Source organism: Lissotriton helveticus, chromosome 4_1, assembly GCF_964261635.1.
Source record: "Lissotriton helveticus chromosome 4_1, aLisHel1.1, whole genome shotgun sequence".
In the NCBI taxonomy this organism is placed as follows: Eukaryota; Metazoa; Chordata; class Amphibia; order Caudata; family Salamandridae; genus Lissotriton; species Lissotriton helveticus.
Window position 1 is genome coordinate 474,496,542 of NC_136063.1, and position 20,085 is coordinate 474,516,626.

Below are 20,085 nucleotides of genomic sequence, written 5' to 3' on the forward strand. Positions count from 1 at the left end.
CTGTGGTTATTTTATGAAGGTATATGTTATTTTTCTACCTATTATTCTAACACTCTTGATCCCTTAGGACTTAAATACATTTGACAAGGATTGGTAAGTCAAATTTGTATAGGTACAAGTCCTAAAGTAAAATAAAATCATGATTGGCAAATGGTAAAAGCCGGGTTACCTGTTCAAAGTGTGTATGTTTATGGACTCAGGTGAGTATGGTAATTGAGAAGGTAACTCTGCGTGCCATCAGAAGGGAGCGGTGCGTTCTTCCTGGGTGTGGCACCGCGTTAGCCAACCAAACAGTGCTGATTCCAATGGTGAAATGATGGTGCTTTTTGTTCTTAAACTTCTAAATCTTCTTTCATACAGCTTTCTTTGAGTCTTTAGGGGTCCACAACACCAGCCAAGGTTCCAGAAGCTCTGAGTTGCCTCTTGGGGGTTTGAGACTACAATTCTCACAAAGTTTCTTGACAAACTCTTTAAAGTCCAGGTATAGCTGGTCAGCTGGGCTTGTTTTTGTGGAGTTGTTGCAGGTGACTTTGTGAAGCTCTTTTATGCCTGTGGCTTTCAGGGGATGTATGACGTTATAACGCATACTATTACTCCGCAGACCATTACAACGCGACTTTTACTCCGCATACCGTTACAACGCATAGCGCCTTGGGGCGCTGGATAGTGGTAAGTATAATTTACTATTCTAACTCCAGTCCCCGTGGACTCTAGGGAAGGTGTTGGATAGTAAATTATACTTATTCCCTATCCTAGAGCGCCCCCCAGCGCAATGCGTTGTAATGGTATGCGGAGTAATGGTCGCGTTGTAATGGTAGTGCGGAGTAAAAGATCCGTTGTAACGGGTGTATACCCTTTCAGGGAGCCCATACCTTAATCTTTTGAAGCGAGGCAAAGACCTCTTTTGTGAAGCTCAGAGTGTGCATCCGGGGCAGTTCTTGTGAGTGCAGTCCTCTCTTGGTGCAGACCAGGGGCTCAGCAGGGAAGTCCTTCTTCTCTTGATGTTTCCAGGCAGTGATACGAGGTGCTGTGCAGCTCTCCCATATGTATAGCAGTTTCTGGCCTGGTAAGAAGGGGGTCACCCCTGACCAATGGGTTTCAAGTTACCACCCTTTGTGATGACCACTTCCTTAGAAGTGTGTTACATTTTTGTCCCAGAATGAACTATTTACTAAAAATCAAAATGGAAAAAAATTCTCCTGGAGGTACAGGTCTGGCTAACCCAAACCACAGATGTGGCTAACTTTATCCCATAATCCCCTTCTAGCCCCTCTCCTAATTTAATGACACGGGCTACCATCTGACTGGGGTGCAGAAGTGGGGGTGGGCCTGGTTCCTGTACTATCTGCCCTTCTCCCTTTGAAGACCACTTTAGCTGCCCATTCCCCTTCTTGTCCTGCCATCTGCAGAAAAGAGACCCTTCCACCAGATAATCTCTCTTTTTTTCAGCCAGGGCCACTTCACACCTAATAATGAACTTTGTTCAGCCTGTCGAAGGGTGGTACTGTAACTTCAGACTCAGAAATCACTTTATTTGATCTGTATTCAACAGATCATAAAAGTTCAGGTATACATAGTTCATCCGTTTTTCAGAATAAAGTGTTATATTGTTCTATTAAAAGCAATCCTTTAAAACTAAATCTGTTTGTTACACTATATCATACACTTTGAGTGGGCATGCCCTCTGATGGTTACATGGATTGAGGGATCACTATAGATCCTTGTGACCAGGATTGGGCATGGGTTTTTAGGCACTTTTTCTGATTTCTTATTTATCTTCTAACCCCTGCTCGCTCTTTCCATATCATGAGTATATCCCCAAGGCCCGAGCATTATGTGGAGATGAATCACTGATGCTTTTTGCTGCCCATGCTCTCCACTTTCCCTATACATTATAAATAGGGGTGGGTTCCATTAATTGATGTGTATACCATAGGTCCTTGTTTTGGCCTCATGAGGCCCATAGAAAGGAGTATTGGTGGCCGAAACGCGTCGCCCTTGTGAGCTTCAAGCCCGCCTTCCAATGGGCATGATAATTTAGCTATGAGTGTTTATGAATAACGGACAGATCGAAAGAGTTCCCTTGAGTTATACACAGGCTTCGTTTTTATTGATGATCAGTAGGAACTCAACACATTGGTCTTCATCAAATCATATCTCTTCACAGGGGCTGTGTATATATCCACTAATTGTATGTATTTTTGTATATTGTATAGAGTACTGTGATCAATCATCATATATGTGTGAGTTGTGCTCATTGTTTTTGTGAAATATTACATGCAAAGTAATACAGTCCAAGCAATCGCCTTGGGTTGTGTTTATAATACATGCAAAATTAAACCAGAGTACAGTCATTTAATAAAGAAAAATATGAGTGTGTATTGTTGTCTGTGGGACTATTCCAATTGATTTTTATACCTCATAAGTAGGTCATAAGGGAAAAGTAACCCTGTATGACATTGGGGATTCATGGTTGCCTCTTGAATTGCTCTGACTTCCCTTTGGGGTCCCTTTGAATCATGTGTATGTATCTCTCAGGGTGTTCTACACGTGTACACTGAATTATTTTCTCTTCCCTGACGGGGATTTCTGGGAGAATCCCACGCGTGATTTGCATTGTAATCTGCCTCCCTGTATGCATCACCAAGCAGGCCGCGGGCCCTGGCCTCTGCAGACCGCGTTCATCAATGGAACTCGATTTGCATGAATGAAAGAGCACCGCGCCTGTCATCGAGCCAGGACCTTATGACCTCGGATATCGTTCTGTCGATGGCAGGTAGAATGTCACGCACTCTGCCAGGAGGGATCCATTAAACATGCCATGGCGCGTGCCCGCCAGTGGTCATATTCGGCGCGGCCCAGGCATGGACTGTACACCGCAGTGTACTCCCCTGGAAATACACCGCTTGGGTTCGTCTTACCTTCCCCCTGGGCCGGAAGTTGGAGGGGACAGCCCTCCCTGCTCAATGATGCATAACATCCGGATTCCCGGGTGCCACCTGACTGTGGTTTCACTCGGTCACCCCAAGCGCCGTGGGGGGGGGGGGGGGGGGGGGTGGTGCAAATAGAGGAGGCTAATTCAAGCCGGGAGAAGAGCAATATAGCGGCCGTTGCCTCCCAAGCTTCCCAGTGTGCTTTGCTCCTCTGGATGTTATCCACCATGAGCAGATTAGATATCAAGATTGCTTCAGTTTTCCTGCACGTGTACGTCTTTTACGAGCAGTGGCTTTCTCGACACGACAGTCTGCTCGATAACTCCACGAGTTAACGCTCACCACTGACATCTGCTGTGATTTGGTCACGAGCAGTGCTTAAAATGTGCGTGCCCCCTGTCAGGTGCTCGGCTTCCACGCTGCTTTAATTTGAAATAGAGAGTGTCAGTACTCCTGGGAAAGAAGTAAAGGGGAGAGTACATGCACTTCTGGGTCGCAAACTTGCACTCTGGGACAGTTCGCAACTGTGCTTCTATATTTCCATTTGAAGGGCGGGTGTTGCATTCTAGTCAGCCTTTTAGCCTTGTGCTGGTCAGCCTTTTAACCTCGCTCTAGTCAGCCTTTTAACCATGTCCTAGTCAGCCTTTTAACCATGTCCTAGTCAGCCTTTTAGCCTTTTGAGGTCAGCAAGTTGTACTCCATGGCATCGGGCACTAGTAACATTTGTTTCTGCACACGGGTCAGAGTAAAAGTGCTCTGTTCTTCATCACTGTTGCGCGGTGTGAGCGAAGCTGGTAATTAATTTATAATGTAATGGGCGTATAAAGCACACGGGTCATGGCTGCTACAACCAGAGCGTCCCAGTGCTTGGATTCTGTGTAGAGAAGCCCCTAGCAGATAAATGGAAGCAGTTTAGAAATTCCTTCAGAAAACACCTGTTATTCGTCAAATGTGCTTCTGTTCATCTGCTGCCGCTCGGAAATGACTCGGGCTGAGCAGCTACTGCTTCCCGATCCATTCCCTGATATCCCAGAGACGGGCTTTATACACAAAAAAAACAGAAAAGGTCTGCAGGAGTTGACCTCAGTTTTGTGAATAAATAAACTGCGCGCACTCCGGGCTCCCGCCTCTGCGGGCTGCAAGCGGCTACAGAACAAGAGCCTTTCGTCAAGGACTTGCTACTTGTAAACTCGAGATACATGTATTCATGAACTGGGCCCCCTCGCTCACCTCCACAAACCAGTTGACAGTGGAATATTCAGCAGGTTTTAGTTCTGAACCAGAAGGGTGTGTGAACCTGTTGCACCCCACGGGGTGTGTGGATGGAGCAGGTGGGTGTGTGCACACCTGCTGTAGGATGCAGCCACCAGGAGGTGCGCGCGGGGCGGGGTCGTGGCCGCGGTGTGGGCGGGGACGCACGGCTCGTTCCCTATATAGAGCGCAGGTGGTGGAGGCGGCTGATAGCAGCGGCGACACTGTGGATCCTCGGTCAGCACTGCGGACAGCTCCCAGCGCACCCGGACTCCCCGCCGCCGCGCAGACACCGGCAGCCGGAGCTCCCTCTCCTCACAGACTCCACCAGCCACCCAGGCTCCCTCACAGACACCAACGCTCCCTCGCAGACACTCACGCTCCCTCACAGACACTCCAGCCACTCACGCTCCCTCACAGACACTCACGCTCCCTCACAGACACCTCCAGCCACCCACGCTCCCTCACAAGACACCAACCACACTGAGGGTTGCCCCAGATCGCATCCTGAGCTGCTTCGTCTCTCAGACACCACAGTCATTCAGAACTCCCTCACCTGACAGATAGCCACTGCAGCCCAACTCCCTCGCAGACAGCGCCTGTACCCTCTCACCTCGCACTGCAAACACCGGCCCCACACACCCTCTCCACCCGACAGCAGCATGGCAGAGACTCACCTGCAGGGAGTCGAGATCTCGGCGTCTCAGTTCCTGGACATCTGGAGACATTACGACACGGACGGTGATTATAGACCTCTCTCTTACCCACACAGGTGGAACAGCAGGTGCACGCGCCCGTTTGTCTGCCCAGTCACTGCTAACTTTAATTTTCTCTCAAACCAAATCAGTTGTGCATTTTATTTATTATAAGGTGCCGACTCTTGAGGCTATGATGTTTACCAGGCGGGTCGTGTATAACAAAGCCCTTGGAGAGGAAATAATTGTTACCGTTTTAATAGATTTGCTCTTGGAATTAAATCATTTATTAGAAGTATTGGGCAAAAAGCAAAGAGCCAGTTGCGCTGGGTCAGAGGGTAGCTGTGCCGCTGCAGAGCAGTGCGAGTGTGCATCGATCTATGTAAAGTCTTGCTGGGCTCTGACATCCAGTTCATTTTATGTTCCAGGAAATGGCTACATTGAAGGAAAAGAACTGCAGAATTTTATCCAGGAGCTGCAGCAGGCGCGGAAGAAGGCGGGCTTGGTAGGTGCTCACAGTTTTCATAATCCTAACAAGCGAGGTGCGTTGTCTCCTGTAATGCTAATCACTTTATTCCACTGGGTGAACGAATGGGGGTTGTGAATGGCGCACATTCAGGCGCACATTCAGAAGCACATCGCTTCTGGGCGCTACACTTTTACTCTGGGGGTATAGAAAGTGAAGTACACGGAGATTAATTCGTGTTCAACCGATTACGCACTTCGGTCAAATGGGTGGTCGGGGCTGACATCCGGGTCTCATTGACCTGATCGTTGCAATGGCGTCTCTAGACCGCGCATCTTGCTTGCAAATTATTTTATTTTTACTCTAGCATAAACATGACTATACTACACCGTATTCAAATACTGCCCAATTCATAGAATTGCACGAACGGAATGGCCTCTACGGCAATAGAATTGTTTCAGGTGTGTAAATCTGAGCGCCAAGTTCTGTGTTCCCCATCTGACACCGTACCCCACCGGGGAGCACGGAAGCGCGTTCTGCGCACTGAAAAGAGCAGTCTTGGATTTAGAGAGAGGTCTGTCAGGACGTGCATCCCGCGAAGAAGCACCTTCTTGGTGGTGGGGAGGGCGGGGCCTCGGGGGCGTTCTTTCCTTGACAGTCCAGAAAGACCTTGGCTTGTCGCACTGTCGAGTCGCTACATTTTCTTACAATTACAAGCACACAGGGAACATCCACTCGAGAATGATAGCCGTCATGTTTCCATTCCAGGGTGTGCTGTTGTGTCAACTGTCCGGGCACCTGCGCGACAAGTGTTTCGTCACTTTCGTGGGTTGTAAACAGGAGAAACTTTGTGAGAGTATGCCGGGCTCTTTACACCGCACGTGACTGGTCATGGTACACTCTACAGGGCTGACTTACGGTTTATGGCCCGCCGGTCACGTGACGGCAGTACTCCTTGGAGGGGGTACACTGATTACTGAAAACCTCTGAAGTATATTAGAAGTATGACGCGTGTACACCACAAGTTCATAGAGAAACCAGGGATGAGGCAGAAAGAGCAGTCAGAGGCAGATGGGAGGGAGGGAGAGGCGAGAGTGGGATGGCTAGACCGACGGATAGAATACAGACAGACTGTCGGACCAGATCAGTGGCATAACAATAACCCCCGCGGTCCGGGTATGTGTGTGTGTGGGGGGGGGGGGGGGGTGTTAAGGGGAGCTCTAAGGAGCCCCCTTCGGCACTATGCACTTCGAGCCCTTAGAGCTCCTGGCTGGGTCCGGAGCTTAGGGGGCCCCATCTTGCACTTTGCATGGGGGGGGGGGGGGGGTGAGACTGAGAGAGGGCACCGCAAATTCCATTCCGCCGCTGTGACAGACGTTCAGACAGAAGTACGCACGCGTTTCTCGTGACTGCGTCGGGTTCCTCTTTCCACGCCACAGTCCAGCCCATACATGAGACGCACAGACCTTCCATGACGGGGTCAGCAGGGCCAGGCGTTGTACTGGAAGTAGGGAAAGCGTGTGGCCTGAAGGGCAAGTCGTGCAATGGATGGGGTGTGGTGTAGGCAGACCATATGGACGTTCAATGAAGCACGGCGACTTTGCAGAATTAATTGATAAAAGACCAGCCTGGCCTGTGAGCAATAACGAGAATAGTGCAACGTGGGGGTTGTAGTGCAAGTACTGCAACATGTGGGCTGAGTAAGTAGTGTAACAATCTGGCTGCAGCTTAAGCTAAGAGGCCGGTGAGCTGTAGTGTAAACAGAGACGCGTGGAAGGAGCTGCAGTAGCACAGCTGCGAGCTATAATGCAAGTGGGAACACACGTGTGTTGTGGCATCAAAACAACTTCCTTTGGGCAAGTAGAATGTGTGTGGGTGCAGTGCGAGCAGCGCAGCCTGTGATTGTAGTGTAAGTAGTGTAAAGATGCAATGAGCGGCGAGGAGCCCAGCAGGTGGCAGACACCCTCTCTATTTCAGGGATCTGCTAATCCGATTTCCAAGGCGCCGCCAGTCGCGTGGAGGTGTGCTCCCTGGCACGCAGCGATCAGCACGGCCACTGACCGGATATGGAACGCGCCACCCGACCCCTACTACTGCCCCCTGCAGACAGGCTTCGGGAGAGGCCGGCTCCGGGCGGATGACGCTTGCAGAGGCTGCGAGAAGTCGACGCATACGGCCCCAGGCACTCCTCCTCTGTGGGACAAGGTGCGCTCCCCACAGCCTGAAATATTGATGGCGGGCGCCGCAGGCTGGGCCGTTTCATGTCCCACACACCGCAGAACACAACTTGTTGCCGGGGGGAGCAGGATTAATTGGCTGTCAGTACAAACACTCTCGAAAATACCACCGAAAATGCGCGGTGTGTGAGCGCGCGGCTAATTGAGCGCGGCTCTGCGGGGGGTTGGATGTAGGTCACGCGTAGATACCTTTAAACAGGGTAGTAGATGCCAGTTTGTGTTCAGTGATAGTCTGAGGCCCTGCAGTGCTGGGCTCCATGGCTGTGCGCCATGGACTCATCTGCGCACCCCCACGCAGGGGACACTTTTACTCACCAATGAGTTTTTACCTGCTGGGATCCCACGTCTTTCAGACGCGTTCACTTCTCACCTGAGGCGCCACATAATTGAAAAACATGGATAACTAGCATGGCAAACAGGTGTGACACCAAGGTCACACGCGAACTCCGCGCTGCGCCTCCAACGAGAGAGGTGCACACAGACGCTTTTGAGGGGGGGGGGGGGGGGCGTCTGCGGGGGTCTGGGTGTGGAGCAGCAAAGCTTGACCCTGTATTTCGGAGGTGGTTATTACACACACGGGCACGTATCGGGGCGTCAAATCAAATCAAATCAAAAGCAACTTTATTCGGTTTTCGTTAAGAAAGCCATAAAAGTACAGATACACAAAAAATAACAATTTATAAAAACATTGAATTCATAATATATTAAAAATATACAATCTTAGAAAAGGACAGAAAATTTAGTCAAGTCCGTATTTAAGGCATCTCTATTGTTTTCATAAATTCATACGATGCCTAAGGCACAGCTTTAAGTAATGAGCCACAGATTTTGACACTACACTGTTTTCTAAAAGCTGCAACGCCATATATGCAGGGCGGCATCTTCGAATGTTCATTACTTTTAAAATTGGTAAAATCCACCTTTTACGAAGTGGCGTATAAAATTTACAAAAGAAAACTACATGAATTGTGGACTGAGGGGAAATAAGATCACAGGGACATGGTGTCATATTGTGTGTCCAAACGTTCTGGGAAGGAAATAAAACCATGATGTGAAAAAGGTTAAACCTAAAGCGGGTGAGAAGAAGTTTTTCGAATTGCGTCAGGTCATGCTGCAGATACGGTTGGATTGATGGAACCAGTTGTATCGTTAGGCAGTGTAAGACTGATGGCTTTCTTACTTCGGTCATTATTCGTAGTTGGGTTAGATGAGACAGACATAGCTTTTTTAAGTCCTTTTTTGTTATGTCTGTTACTGATTGTGGTTCTTTCAAAAAACCTCAAAAGACCAATGTCTGTAAGAAAAGTTTTTACATAGCATAACCATTTTATCTTCTTCATACACTCTAGTTTCACACAGTCCTCGATGATTGCTCTTGTAAGCTGGCATTCGTCCGTGGCCCATATTCTGCGCCACAACATTATGGGTTGGATCTTAATAATGTCTGAGATATGATCCACTCCGAGTTCTAAATGACAGCCAAAGGTTGTTGTGCTCTTTGGGACTGCTAATAGGAATTTTAAGAATGTATTTTCAACTTTCTGTATTTGATCGACGTTTGTTATTCTCCAAACTCCTGCTCCAAAGATAGCCGTGCTAATGCATTTTGCATTGTAGATCTTAATCATCTCGGCCAGAGGTCTTTTTCCTAGACGGAGAGAGAATGCTTTTAGAGCGCCGACTGTTTTTATTAATGACAGCTTGCGTGAGTTAATTGCTTCTTTCCATTTAAACTCTTCATCTATAGTGATGCCAAGATATGAGTAAGTTTTTGTTCTTTCGAGGGGCAGTTTGTCCACAAAAATTGTCTTCAGTTTTTTCCCTTTTGTGCCAGCGTGCATCACGTAAGTTTTTTTAATGTTGACTTTTAAGTTTAAACTTGACATAAAGGTGCAGTAATTATTTAGGGCCTGTTGCAGCTGAATAGGGGTGCGCGCGAGAATCACCGCGTCGTCGGCGTATAATAATGCCGGGATTGGTCGCCGATCGACTTCTGGGTAATCTGTTACGCCTTGTAACATTGCAGCTTCCTATCCATTAGTATAGAGCGTGAATAAGAAGGGGGCCAGCACACACCCTTGCCTGACCCCCTTCTGAATTTGGAAGCTGTCTGTGAGTTGGCCTTCAGCCCCATAGCGTACTTTTCCCGTGGCGCCGGAATATAACTCACGTAGAAAGTCTACAATTGCTGGCTCGATCCCCATTTGCAGCATTATAAACCAAAGTTTTGAATGTTCCACACAGTCAAACGCTGCCGTTAGGTCAACGTAGACCATGTGTAAGCTTGTTTTTTTTGCTGTTGTATATTTTCCAGCTAGTAATGTTAAGCTCAAAACTTGATCTACGGTGCTCAGGCCTGCCCTGAACCCGTATTGAAGATCTGAAAGTATCCCCTGTTCTTTTGACCACTCCTGGAGACGGTCTAAAAGTATCCTCCCTGCCATCTTACCAACGGAGTCCAAGAGGGAAATTGGGCGATAGCAGGAAGGACTGTCCCTGTTGCCTTTCTTGAAAATGGGGACCAGGATAGATGTTGACCAAGAGTTAGGGAGATTAGTTTTTTTAGCTGCGTTCAGAACTTTGGTTAAAAGAGGGGACCAGAGATCAGGAAGGAATTTGTATAAGTCCATAGGGACGGAGTCCGGTCCTGGCGCTTTGCCATTTTTTGCAATCTTTATCGCTTTCATTGTTTCATTTATGGTGAACTCTATTTTTATCGGGTATGTCACCAATGGGAGGGTAGGCGAAGGGTCCGAGTGCAGATTTAACCTCTTTGAAAACCCCAGAGAAGTGTTGTACCCAGTCCTCCGCGCTTATTGCAACGTCTAGGGAAGGACCCTCATTATTTCCAGTCAAAAATGGGGATTTAACTATTTTCCAGAAGGCAGCACTGTTTTTTTGAAAGCTGCTGTTTATCAATTGAGTCCAGAGGTTGCACTGTATCTCTTTTTTCCTTTGCTTTAGTGTGTGCTTATATGTTCTCCTTAGTTGCGCTATCTTTTCTCTTTTTCGGTCTTTCTTTGCTAGAGCTTTCTTTAGATATGGGTAAGTCTTTGTGCACTGTGTATTAAACCAACCTTTTCTTTGTGTGTTGTTTTGCATTCTGGGTTTAGTTAGTTCGTTACCTATAGTTTTCACTATTGCGCTGTAGCTGGTCAAAATTTCAGGTGCCGTAGTTGCTGGGTTTAAGCAATTATCGATGTGAATCCCACATTTATTGATTATTCTTGCGCTGATTGTTTCTTGGTCTAAGTTACCCCATTTTAGGGTGAAACCATTCAGTCTGTTTAAAGTGAGTGTATCTTGGTGCAATAGGCCCAAGTGGTCCGTTACTTGATTCTTGTGATGGACAGGCTCTAAGTAAGTTAGTCTGAGTGGGTAATGATCACTGAGTGCATTTTTATTTACTTCAAATTGCTTTATGCATGCGGCGTTATTTGTAGAGGCTAGGATGTAGTCAATTAATGTTTGAGCGCCTCTTCCATGAAAGGTTGGTGTAAATTGGGTTATCGGGGTCATTATCTTATTCGCGAACCCTAAATCTAGCTCGAACATAATGGCCTGCATGTTGTTTCCTTCCTCTGTGTGAGAGAAGTGCTCCAGAAGGTTATCTTGATCGTCCATAATCCCACATATGGGGGCATTGCTTTTACTGCATATATGAAGGTTGAAATCTCCGCCCCAGAATGTTAAATGTGTGATTTTGGCGTATTTAATTTTTAACTCGTTAGTCACATCTCTGATTTCGTTGAGAGCTTTGACGCAATCAGTCGTAGTCATATTGTTATAAAAGTTTATTATTGTATAGATGAGCTGATTGGTCACTTTGATGTTGATAACCTGATAATTCTGGTGGAGTGTAATAGGCGTAGTTTCTTGAATGGGCCAGAGATTGGAGATGTATGTAGTTAGACCGCCTTTACTTCTCCCAGGGTGTGACTTTGTTGTTTTGGAGAAGTATGTTCTGTATCCCACCAGATGAATTGGTTCGTTCAACCATGTCTCCTGAAGACAGATTAGGTCATTTGTGTAAATCAGGTCCAGAAAAGTTTTCTCCCTATGCTTAGTCGCTAGACCCGCCACATTCCAGAATAACATATTCCTCTCAACAACTGTGGTGGTATTGTCAGATTGAATCAGCGGGACAAAGGGCTGTGCCTCTGCTGTTGTGTTTGAAGGATTTACATTCAGAATGGTCTTACCATGTCGTTCATTTGAGGCAGGATGTGGAAGAGTCTGCTGTGTGGTTTCAGAATTGGGATAATGAGGACGGACTTTGATCTGACTGTCTGCATTTTGAGTTATATTTTTGGGAGATTGATCGTGTATTATGACTATATAAGAGTTTTGAGACTTTTCAGGCGTCTCGGTCTTTGGATTATTTGGTGGAGAAAGTAAATGTGCTCCCATATTAGGCGGAGATCTTACTGGTGGAAAATATGATGACGGTCAATCGACCATATCTAAACAGCTGTAATGATTGAAAGTTGGAATTCCGGTCCAGGGTTCTCTGTTAGAGTGTTGGTATCCCCTCCTGCCATAGTTATTGTGATCTCCACGATCTCTTTGATCGTATCCCCAGTCCCCCTGAGAATAGTACCTTTGATTATTTCCCTGGCTTCTGTCGCCCTGATTCCAATTTCTTGGTCCTTGGTCAAATTGACCCCAGGACCAGTTTGATGGCCAGTTCGGATCCTCGAGACGAGTGTTTTGTCGAGGGTAAAAAAAGGATAAGCGTTTAACGTCTATTCCTTCTTTATTTTCTGGAGTGTCCCAAGAACAGATATAGTCCACTGCTCGTGGGCTTTCAAAATTAACTATTATACAGTCACCCTGGGTTGTCTTTGGCTGGTGGCCTATCCAAGAGACCCTTCTCACCGTTGTAATTCTAGTATTGTTATTTGGGTGACTGGGTCTGTTGATGTTTAGCCAATAGCGTGCTTTATTTAGTAAGGACCAGGTAGGTTCATCTGTGTCTTTGTTTAGTTCTGGGACCCCTGTTAGTATGGCTACAAAAGGTGCAGCTTCCGGTGGAAGGTTTACTGACCTTGGCCATCTTTTAATCGGTCGTTCTGATTTGCTAGTTTGTCTCTGTGGTTGTTCCTGGCGGGAAGTATTTGATGCCGATGGTATGGAAGGGATTGTTGCCTGCTGTACTTTCGCAGGGATGGGTTTTGTGAGTAGTTTGTTTTGAGGAGCTGAGATAATTTTAATATTATCTTGGTTGGACTGAGTTTTCACAGGAAGAGTTTGGTTCGTTAGTTTTTTTTCTGAGTCTTTTGTGTTTATATTTGAGGTGCTTATGATAGTCGAGTTATTCGTTACTTGCTTCGGTGTATTGATCGCGTTGATTTTACTGGTGTTAGTGATTATACCTATTGAGGGTGGAGGATCATTATTCCTTAAGTTGGTGATTGTTTTTACGGTTGTGATTAATATAGCCATTTGTTTTTCAATTATTTCGAGGCTTTTTTGTACGGGTTGTAGCTGATGTTTTACTATTTCCAGGATTTCTTTTAGCATGGATTGTTCTACTTTGGAGTGTCTCGTAGTTCTTATCGGGTGGGAAACCAACGTGTCTTGTCGTGTATGTTTGGGGTTTGGCCTGTTTACGTGGTCGCCGACTCTGAGAACATCAGAGGTGGTATTATTAGTAGATTCTGTGTTAGCGATAATCTGTTGACTTTGGTTGCTAAGAGATTGTTCCGAGTCAGAGTTTATGTCCGTAGTATATATTGGGCTCTTAGGATGTAATTCTATATGAGTCTGTTGTTTAGGGATTGCTCCTTCCCTGACACCTCTTGATTCCAGCTGTGTTAAATCATTATTTGTTGGCTGTAGAGTTACAAAAATATCGGGGGTCTGTTCAAGATCCTGGAAAGATTGTGAGTTAGACAGTTGCGAAACTACAGATAGATCAACTGTATTTGGCAGTGTGTGTGTTTCGTCATTTATTTCCACTGGCAACTTGTTTTGAAGTGCAGCATTTGGAGTTTGGGCCTGTGCTAACATGCCCATAGATGAACGTCGCGCTTGATCTAGCTCGTAGGAGACTCGACGGTCGATCATCAGTACTGTTTGGTCTATAGTTTCATTTACTTTATGCAGAAATTGTTCGATGGGTCCGACTGTGGTCGTCATATTTAATATTTTTTTTTTGGTTTTGCTTCTAGAGCTTCTTGTTGTCATTATAAAGTACTTAGACCTGAAGAATAAAGTGATTGGGCCTCAAGTTCTTAGTGAGTCGTGAGTGGTAATAAGACCCTTTGTGACTTTGTAGCAGGCTTTTGGAGCGCAAATTTACCTTGGGTTGGATGTTAGGGGGGTGCGCCCGGCCCGGTCTCCTCTGGTCTGTGACGGGCTAGGACGGGCCCACCCTTGGCCCAGGCTTCGCCCAGCGTCCCGCTCGCGTCCCGCGAGAGGGAGCGGTGACGCCCTTTATGCGCCTCCTGACGCGGCGTGCTGGGGGTGTGGCTGGAGACCTCGAGGGCTGCCGGGAGTTGTAGGCAGCCCCTCGCCTCGCTCCACTCGGCGGCCCCGCTGAAGGTGTCAGTAACAGCAGGACGGCGGGAGGGAGGCAGTGGGGGGTCTCAACAGCCTGCGGATGTGGTTGTAAGGGGGAGCCTTCCCCGGTCAGCGCGAGGCAATTCTTGGCGGCAGAAATGCAGGTATGGCCAAAATACACAGCGTGTCACCGCTCGATGCAGCGGTGACGCCCTTTATGCGCCTCCTGACGCGGCGTGCTGGGGGTGTGGCTGGAGACCTCGAGGGCTGCCGGGAGTTGTAGGCAGCCCCTCGCCTCGCTCCACTCGGCGGCTCCGCTGAAGGTGTCAGTAACAGCAGGACGGCGGGAGGGAGGCGGTGGGGGGTCTGAACAGCCTGCGGATGTGGTTGTAAGGGGGAGCCTTCCCCGGTCAGCGCGAGGCAATTCTTGGCGGCAGAAATGCAGGTATGGCCAAAATACACAGCGTGTCAAAGCAAGGGCTCTTACCTCACAGGCACCAATTTGTGACAGAGCGTCGTGAAGGTGACTGCGCACAGGGTCGTGCGCGTGAGTGGGGGGGACTCTTCCCACATACGCACTAGAGCACGATGCTAGTCGGTTCTGGGTGTGATTGTAGTGTGGGAGGCAAGGAGTGTGCACACATACACCAGGGGTGACGCCACAACCCGAAGGTGGCTGCACACTGGAGGGTTTTTGATGAGTATGTCTGGGGCGGGAGCGCTGGACTTTGTAATCTACCTATGGCCTAGAAGTTGGCAGTGCACCCTTGCGGTGGCTCCACGCATAGATGTATGTGTGTGGTGACGCTCTTCACACACACGCACCACTGGATGCCGCTTGACCCGAGGGGCTCGGGTGTACTGTACATGCAAATACACCAGAGAGTGACTGGCCCTGTTCTCGGGCAGTCGATGCACACAAAGGGCAGTGGACGAACACTGCAGTGCACGGGAGAGCAGCAGGCGTACACTCTTTTGACACCTACAGTCTGCTCCGGCCTGTCAGCATGAGCTCTGTGCCGACAGTTTCTGACCCCCAGTGACCAGGAGACCCCAGGCACTTGTACAGTGGGAAAGCTTCTCTTCCTCGCATCCCCTCGGCTGCGGTTATTCGGTCCTGAGAGCTCTGCCCCCTGCACCTCTCGCGATATTATTCGCTGAACATAACTGTAGTGTCCTGCAAGGACACAGTCTAGTTGTTTTCTTGTGACCTCACACTAAACACCCACCCACCACTGATGTCACTGGTTATGTGACACAGGTCTAATAAAAGAGGCCGAGCGCACGTGCTCTGGGCCAGTTGTACTATCTAGCTGACTGTGTCTGTCATTCTCTAGCATGAGGGCCAAGGGCCCCCAACACAACAATAACCTAGGCGTTTGGATAGTGTGCGCGATTTCTTGAGTGACCATCTGAACTCTCAGACTCATTGTCCCCCGACACCACACCACTCTGGGCTGCTCAATGCCTCCCAGTCGCCTTACCGTGGGCAGGAGGCCTGGGAGTCACACCTCAGCGGTTGTGGTGTGCTCTCTGCTCCGATTTCAGGGGCCTCCGTCCTGTTATTTAGTTCCCTGTTGTGCCTCGCTTGCCCGGCTGTGATTCATAGCTGAACCTTTTAATTATTCATTCTTCCTTCTGCTTGTCGTGATTTTGAGCCCGCCTTGTGAGCATCACAGTGTCACTGATTCAGGCTTGTTCGAGATGAGAGAATATTTCCGACCACTGACTCTGCTTTCCATGCACGCCCCTCCGCGAGGGTGTCCTCCCCTGTCCCTCGCCTTATTTAACTGAGAGGAACCTGCCGCATTTCTCTTTTACCATAATCCACTGCAAAGACACGTATTTGATTGGCATCCAGAGACAGGCGTTCCAAATAGTATAGGATTGAAACAACAAAGCTTGTCTCCAGTGCACCGCTTTTGTTTTCGACGGTACAATATTATCAGGTTTTATTTATTGACTAAATAAACCAGCATGCAACTGCCATGTCTGCTTCAAAGCGCTAGGACCGAGAAGGATGCAAGCAGAGAATGAAACTTGTGCGCCTCAGACCTCGCCAGTGCTTTTTAAGGTCTAGGGCCTTGCAGAGGAAGGGAGGGAGAGAGTTCGAGAGGTTGGAGCCTTGTGTGTGGGTGATCCGCCCGCAAAACGCTTCTACTTCACAGGGGGGCCATTTGTTTCTGAGAAGCTATCAGGTCCCTTTCGGGTATGGGGGCTACAGGGCAGATAGGGGCTAATACCCCCCAGCCATGGTGGTTGAGGTCTTTTGCTACTGGTGTCCAGGTGTCCAAAGTTGGCAAAGTACAGCAGTGTCCACTCTTGGCTCTGAGGGTAGCGAGCAAGAGCAGGTACAGGGAGGCCTTGGCCGCCAATGTTCAGAGGGTCGTAAAGAGCTGTCTGCATTGGCATACATCCCAACCGACCCGATTACTGATCAGCAGCACAAACCATACCCGTGGGCCAAACACAGATAGGTGCAATCCGACTAGGAATTTAAAAGCCTAAACACTACCAATCCTGACCAGTGGCGGCTGGTGACATTTGAAAGTGGTGTGGCGTAAAGTTATCGCGGTACTTAAGCCACACTGAAAGGAAAGCTTTTGCCAACATGGGGGTCGCATTGAGTCGCAATGGCGCCAGTGAAGATGCTTGCAACAAAGGGCAGCAAAACCTGGGGTTCTGAAGTTTACTTTGGACTGATCTCTCCCTGTGCCAGTTTCACTGTCCGAGGGCTGATCTCTCCCTGTGTCAGTTTCACTGCCCGAGGGCTGATCTCCCCCGTCCCAGTTTCACTGCCCAAGGGCAGTTCTCCTGTTCACTGCCCGAGGGCATTTCTCCTGCCCGAGGGCTGATCTCTCCCTGTGCCTGTTTCACTGCCCGAGGGCTGATCTCTCCCTGCCCGTTTCACTGCCCGAGGGCTGATCTCTCCCTGTGCCTGTTTCGCTGCCCGAGGGCTGATCTCTCCCTGTCCCTGTTTACCTGCCCGAGGGCTGATCGCTCCCGTGCCTGTTTCACTGCCCGAGGGCTGATCTTTCCCTGTCCCTGTTTCACTGCCCGAGGGCTGATCGCTCCCTGTCCGTTTCACTGCCCGAGGGCTGTGGAGAAGTGTGGCTGTGGAGAAGTGTGGCTCACTGGTTAGAAGCGGCAGACCCTGAAGCAGAGGTCAGCCCGGGACCAGGGTTCAATTCCCGACGCGGCAGGGTCTTGGGTCAATGTCCGCGGACTCGATAATTCTTGCCTAGGTGCCTACGCTAACCATGGGTCCCACTCTGCAACTCAGGGCAATAGCTTGCTTAATCTCCACAACGGCCCTAGCAGCGCCGGGGATGCCTGGCTTCACCTTGGGGGTGCCCTCTCACAGGGAAAGCCAGGACGGGTTCCCCAGTGGTATACAGCGCCAGGACGCCACGTAACGAGGTAACAGTGCGCTTTACAAGTATACATACATACATACATACATCTCTCCCTGTGCTTGTTTCTCTGCCGGAGGGCTGATCTCTCCCTGTGCTTGTTTCTCTGCCGGAGGGCTGATCTCTCCCTGTGCCTGTTTCACTGCCCGAGGGCTGATCTCTCCCTGTCCGTTTCACTACCCGAGGGCTGATCTCTCCCTGTGCCTGTTTCACTGCCTGAGGGATGATCTACCTGCCAAGTGTCACTGCTTGGGGTAGAGGACTTGTGTATCTGTCGATTTGTCACTGGCTTTGACGTCATCGCCTCGCTTTGCATTGTCACCGTAACTGTCTGTGAATGGAGGGCTACTCCCTGGCAGCCCCGTCCCTCTGTCCCGCTCTGTCTGCCTGCCTGAGGCCTCCCCAGCACCATGTTACTGTTCCTGTGTGTCCTAACATCACTCCCCTCATATTGCTGTCTGGATGAGGCATTTTGTCGCAACATAACCCCCTAAAGCCAGTGTCTGGCTGGGTTATTTGTCCTGATTCCACTGTTCATGTCCTCGTGTCAGTCTGTGACTGGAGTCTCGACGCCCCTGGGCATGTTCCATGTCACGGTCTATGACAGTGGCTTTGTGTTCTGTCACCCCTGTGCCTCTGTCGCTCCCTGATGGAGGACTGGGGACCTGACGTCTGTTCCCAAGTCAGTGTCTGGGAGTGGCTTTGTGTCATGACCCCCCTTCCTGCACTTCTATGGGAGATACTGTGCGACAGATTTACAAGCCCCATGCGCCACTTTTGCGTCACTTTTCCCATGTTAAAAGTGACGCAAAAGTGGAGCAAGGGGCTTGTAAATCTGCCCCTGCATGTCCTGTCCCCAGTGCCAGTGGTGCTCTGTTCCTGTCTAAAGTCTTGAACCCTGATGCTCCTGTCCACTTGTTGCTGACTGGCTGATGTCTGGTGCCCCTGTCCCAATGTCACTGTCTGTGACTGGGGAGCTGTGTTCCTTTGCCCATGTATGTCCCACTGCCCCTCGCTGCCAGCTGTATCTGACTGAGGCCTTGACCACTGACACCTTTGTTTCCGTGAGTGTGACCGATCCCCTGTACCCTTCTTTTCACAACCCTGTTACTCTGCCCTGTTTATAGCTCCTTAACTCCGTCTTTGAGCGGTGATACCCTGGTGCTGCCTGGCTGGTTTCTCCTGTCCTCGCCTATGCCCCTGTTACTCTCTAGCTGGCAGTGGTTGGAAAGGGCCCTGAGCGAGTGAAGAACTCGCAGGTGGCAACTGGTGTGTCCTGTGAACCACCAATTTTAATTTCAGAAACTTTAACTCAATCTTTCATCCTTGTGGAATCAGTAAATCAGGTACCATTATATTCGGCAATCTAAACACCAGTTATTTATAGCCCTTAGAAATTACAAATCTGTCGTGTTAAGCACGGTCTTTTGAATAAAGATGTTAACACTGAGTCCTCCCGCGCGTGGGGCTGCCTGGAATGCTGTGCGGGTGTGGGGGTACCAGCTCGAGGGATATGCACTGACTGTTTGCAGTGACTTCAGTACTGCTCTCCCACCCGCCTCCTCCCAGTATAAATGCATCGCCTCCCCTCCGCGAGGTCAGTCCTGACACCCCACTGCCCTCCCGGCCACTGCATGCCGGCGAGCGCCCACTGCCCTGGTAACATGGACAAGCGGTCATGGTGCCCCGCCAGGGAGTCCCAGCGGAGGGCCAGAGAGCCCCCGTCCAAAGAGGGTCGGCCTGACAGAGAGGCCTGGTTCCCGTAGGGGCACGCCCAAGGCTGCGAGGGCACGGGACACACAGGTGACTCTGGACGGCGACGGCAAGGCCACGGCCTCCACTGTGGTGGACGCAGTCGTGGCTCGCGGGGGGGGAGGAATGGAGGGGTTCGCGGGAGGGCGTTCGCTAGGGGGGGTGGCAGGGAATTAAGTATACTATATAAAAAGGAATACTTACCTCAGCCGGTCCGTGCCACCTCTGCTGCTCCCCTTGGCACCTCGTGACGAACGGCCTTCAGTGGACCTGCAGCCTCTCTGATCAATCCTGCCACTGCCAGCAGCGCCAGGATTGACGTTAGGGCACGGCTAATCTTTGCCCGCAGCACGCCGATTAGGAGGCCGAGGGGCTCCTAATGGGCATGCGCAAACAAGGGTAAACACAAGTGCGCATGACTGGGCACGGGCTAAAAATTTGCCCTCCGTCCCTACTCATGCGCACTTGTGGTGCTGCCTGCTGCCCCTGGTGACAATCATGTCAGTCAACATGACGCCAGACCGCCCACCCCCTTCATTCTCTGAAGGGGGTCGGCGGTCCGACGTCATGCTGACTGACATGATTGTCAGTTCTCCCTCGGCGCCTTTGAACTTAAGTAAACCGATTCAGTTTACTTAAGTTCAAAGATGCCGAGGGAGCTGTGGGCGGGCGGCTACGCCCCTACGTCCCAATGGACGCACCACACCTGATCCTGACCTATCTGGGGTGATTACGTTGGATGGGAGCAAGGCCAGACAGGCTGCACTCGGCATCAGGCATTTCCCCAGGAGGCTTGAAGGGTGGGGGGCAGGTTGTGTTACTAAGGACCGATTT

The 20,085-nt window shown here is 49.6% G+C and overlaps 1 protein-coding gene across 1 annotated transcript in view; it reads left to right on the top strand.

Moving 5' to 3' along the window:
- The first annotated feature begins 4,391 nt into the window (after window positions 1-4,391).
- CALB1 (calbindin 1) overlaps window positions 4,392-20,085 on the top strand; it is a 182,913-nt gene continuing 167,219 nt past the window's right edge. The window contains exons 1-2 of the mRNA XM_078687061.1: window positions 4,392-4,925; window positions 5,308-5,384. Coding sequence (XP_078543187.1) covers window positions 4,847-4,925; window positions 5,308-5,384 — 156 coding nt within the window. The 5' untranslated portion in view covers window positions 4,392-4,846. The remainder of the gene's footprint in view (window positions 4,926-5,307; window positions 5,385-20,085) is intronic.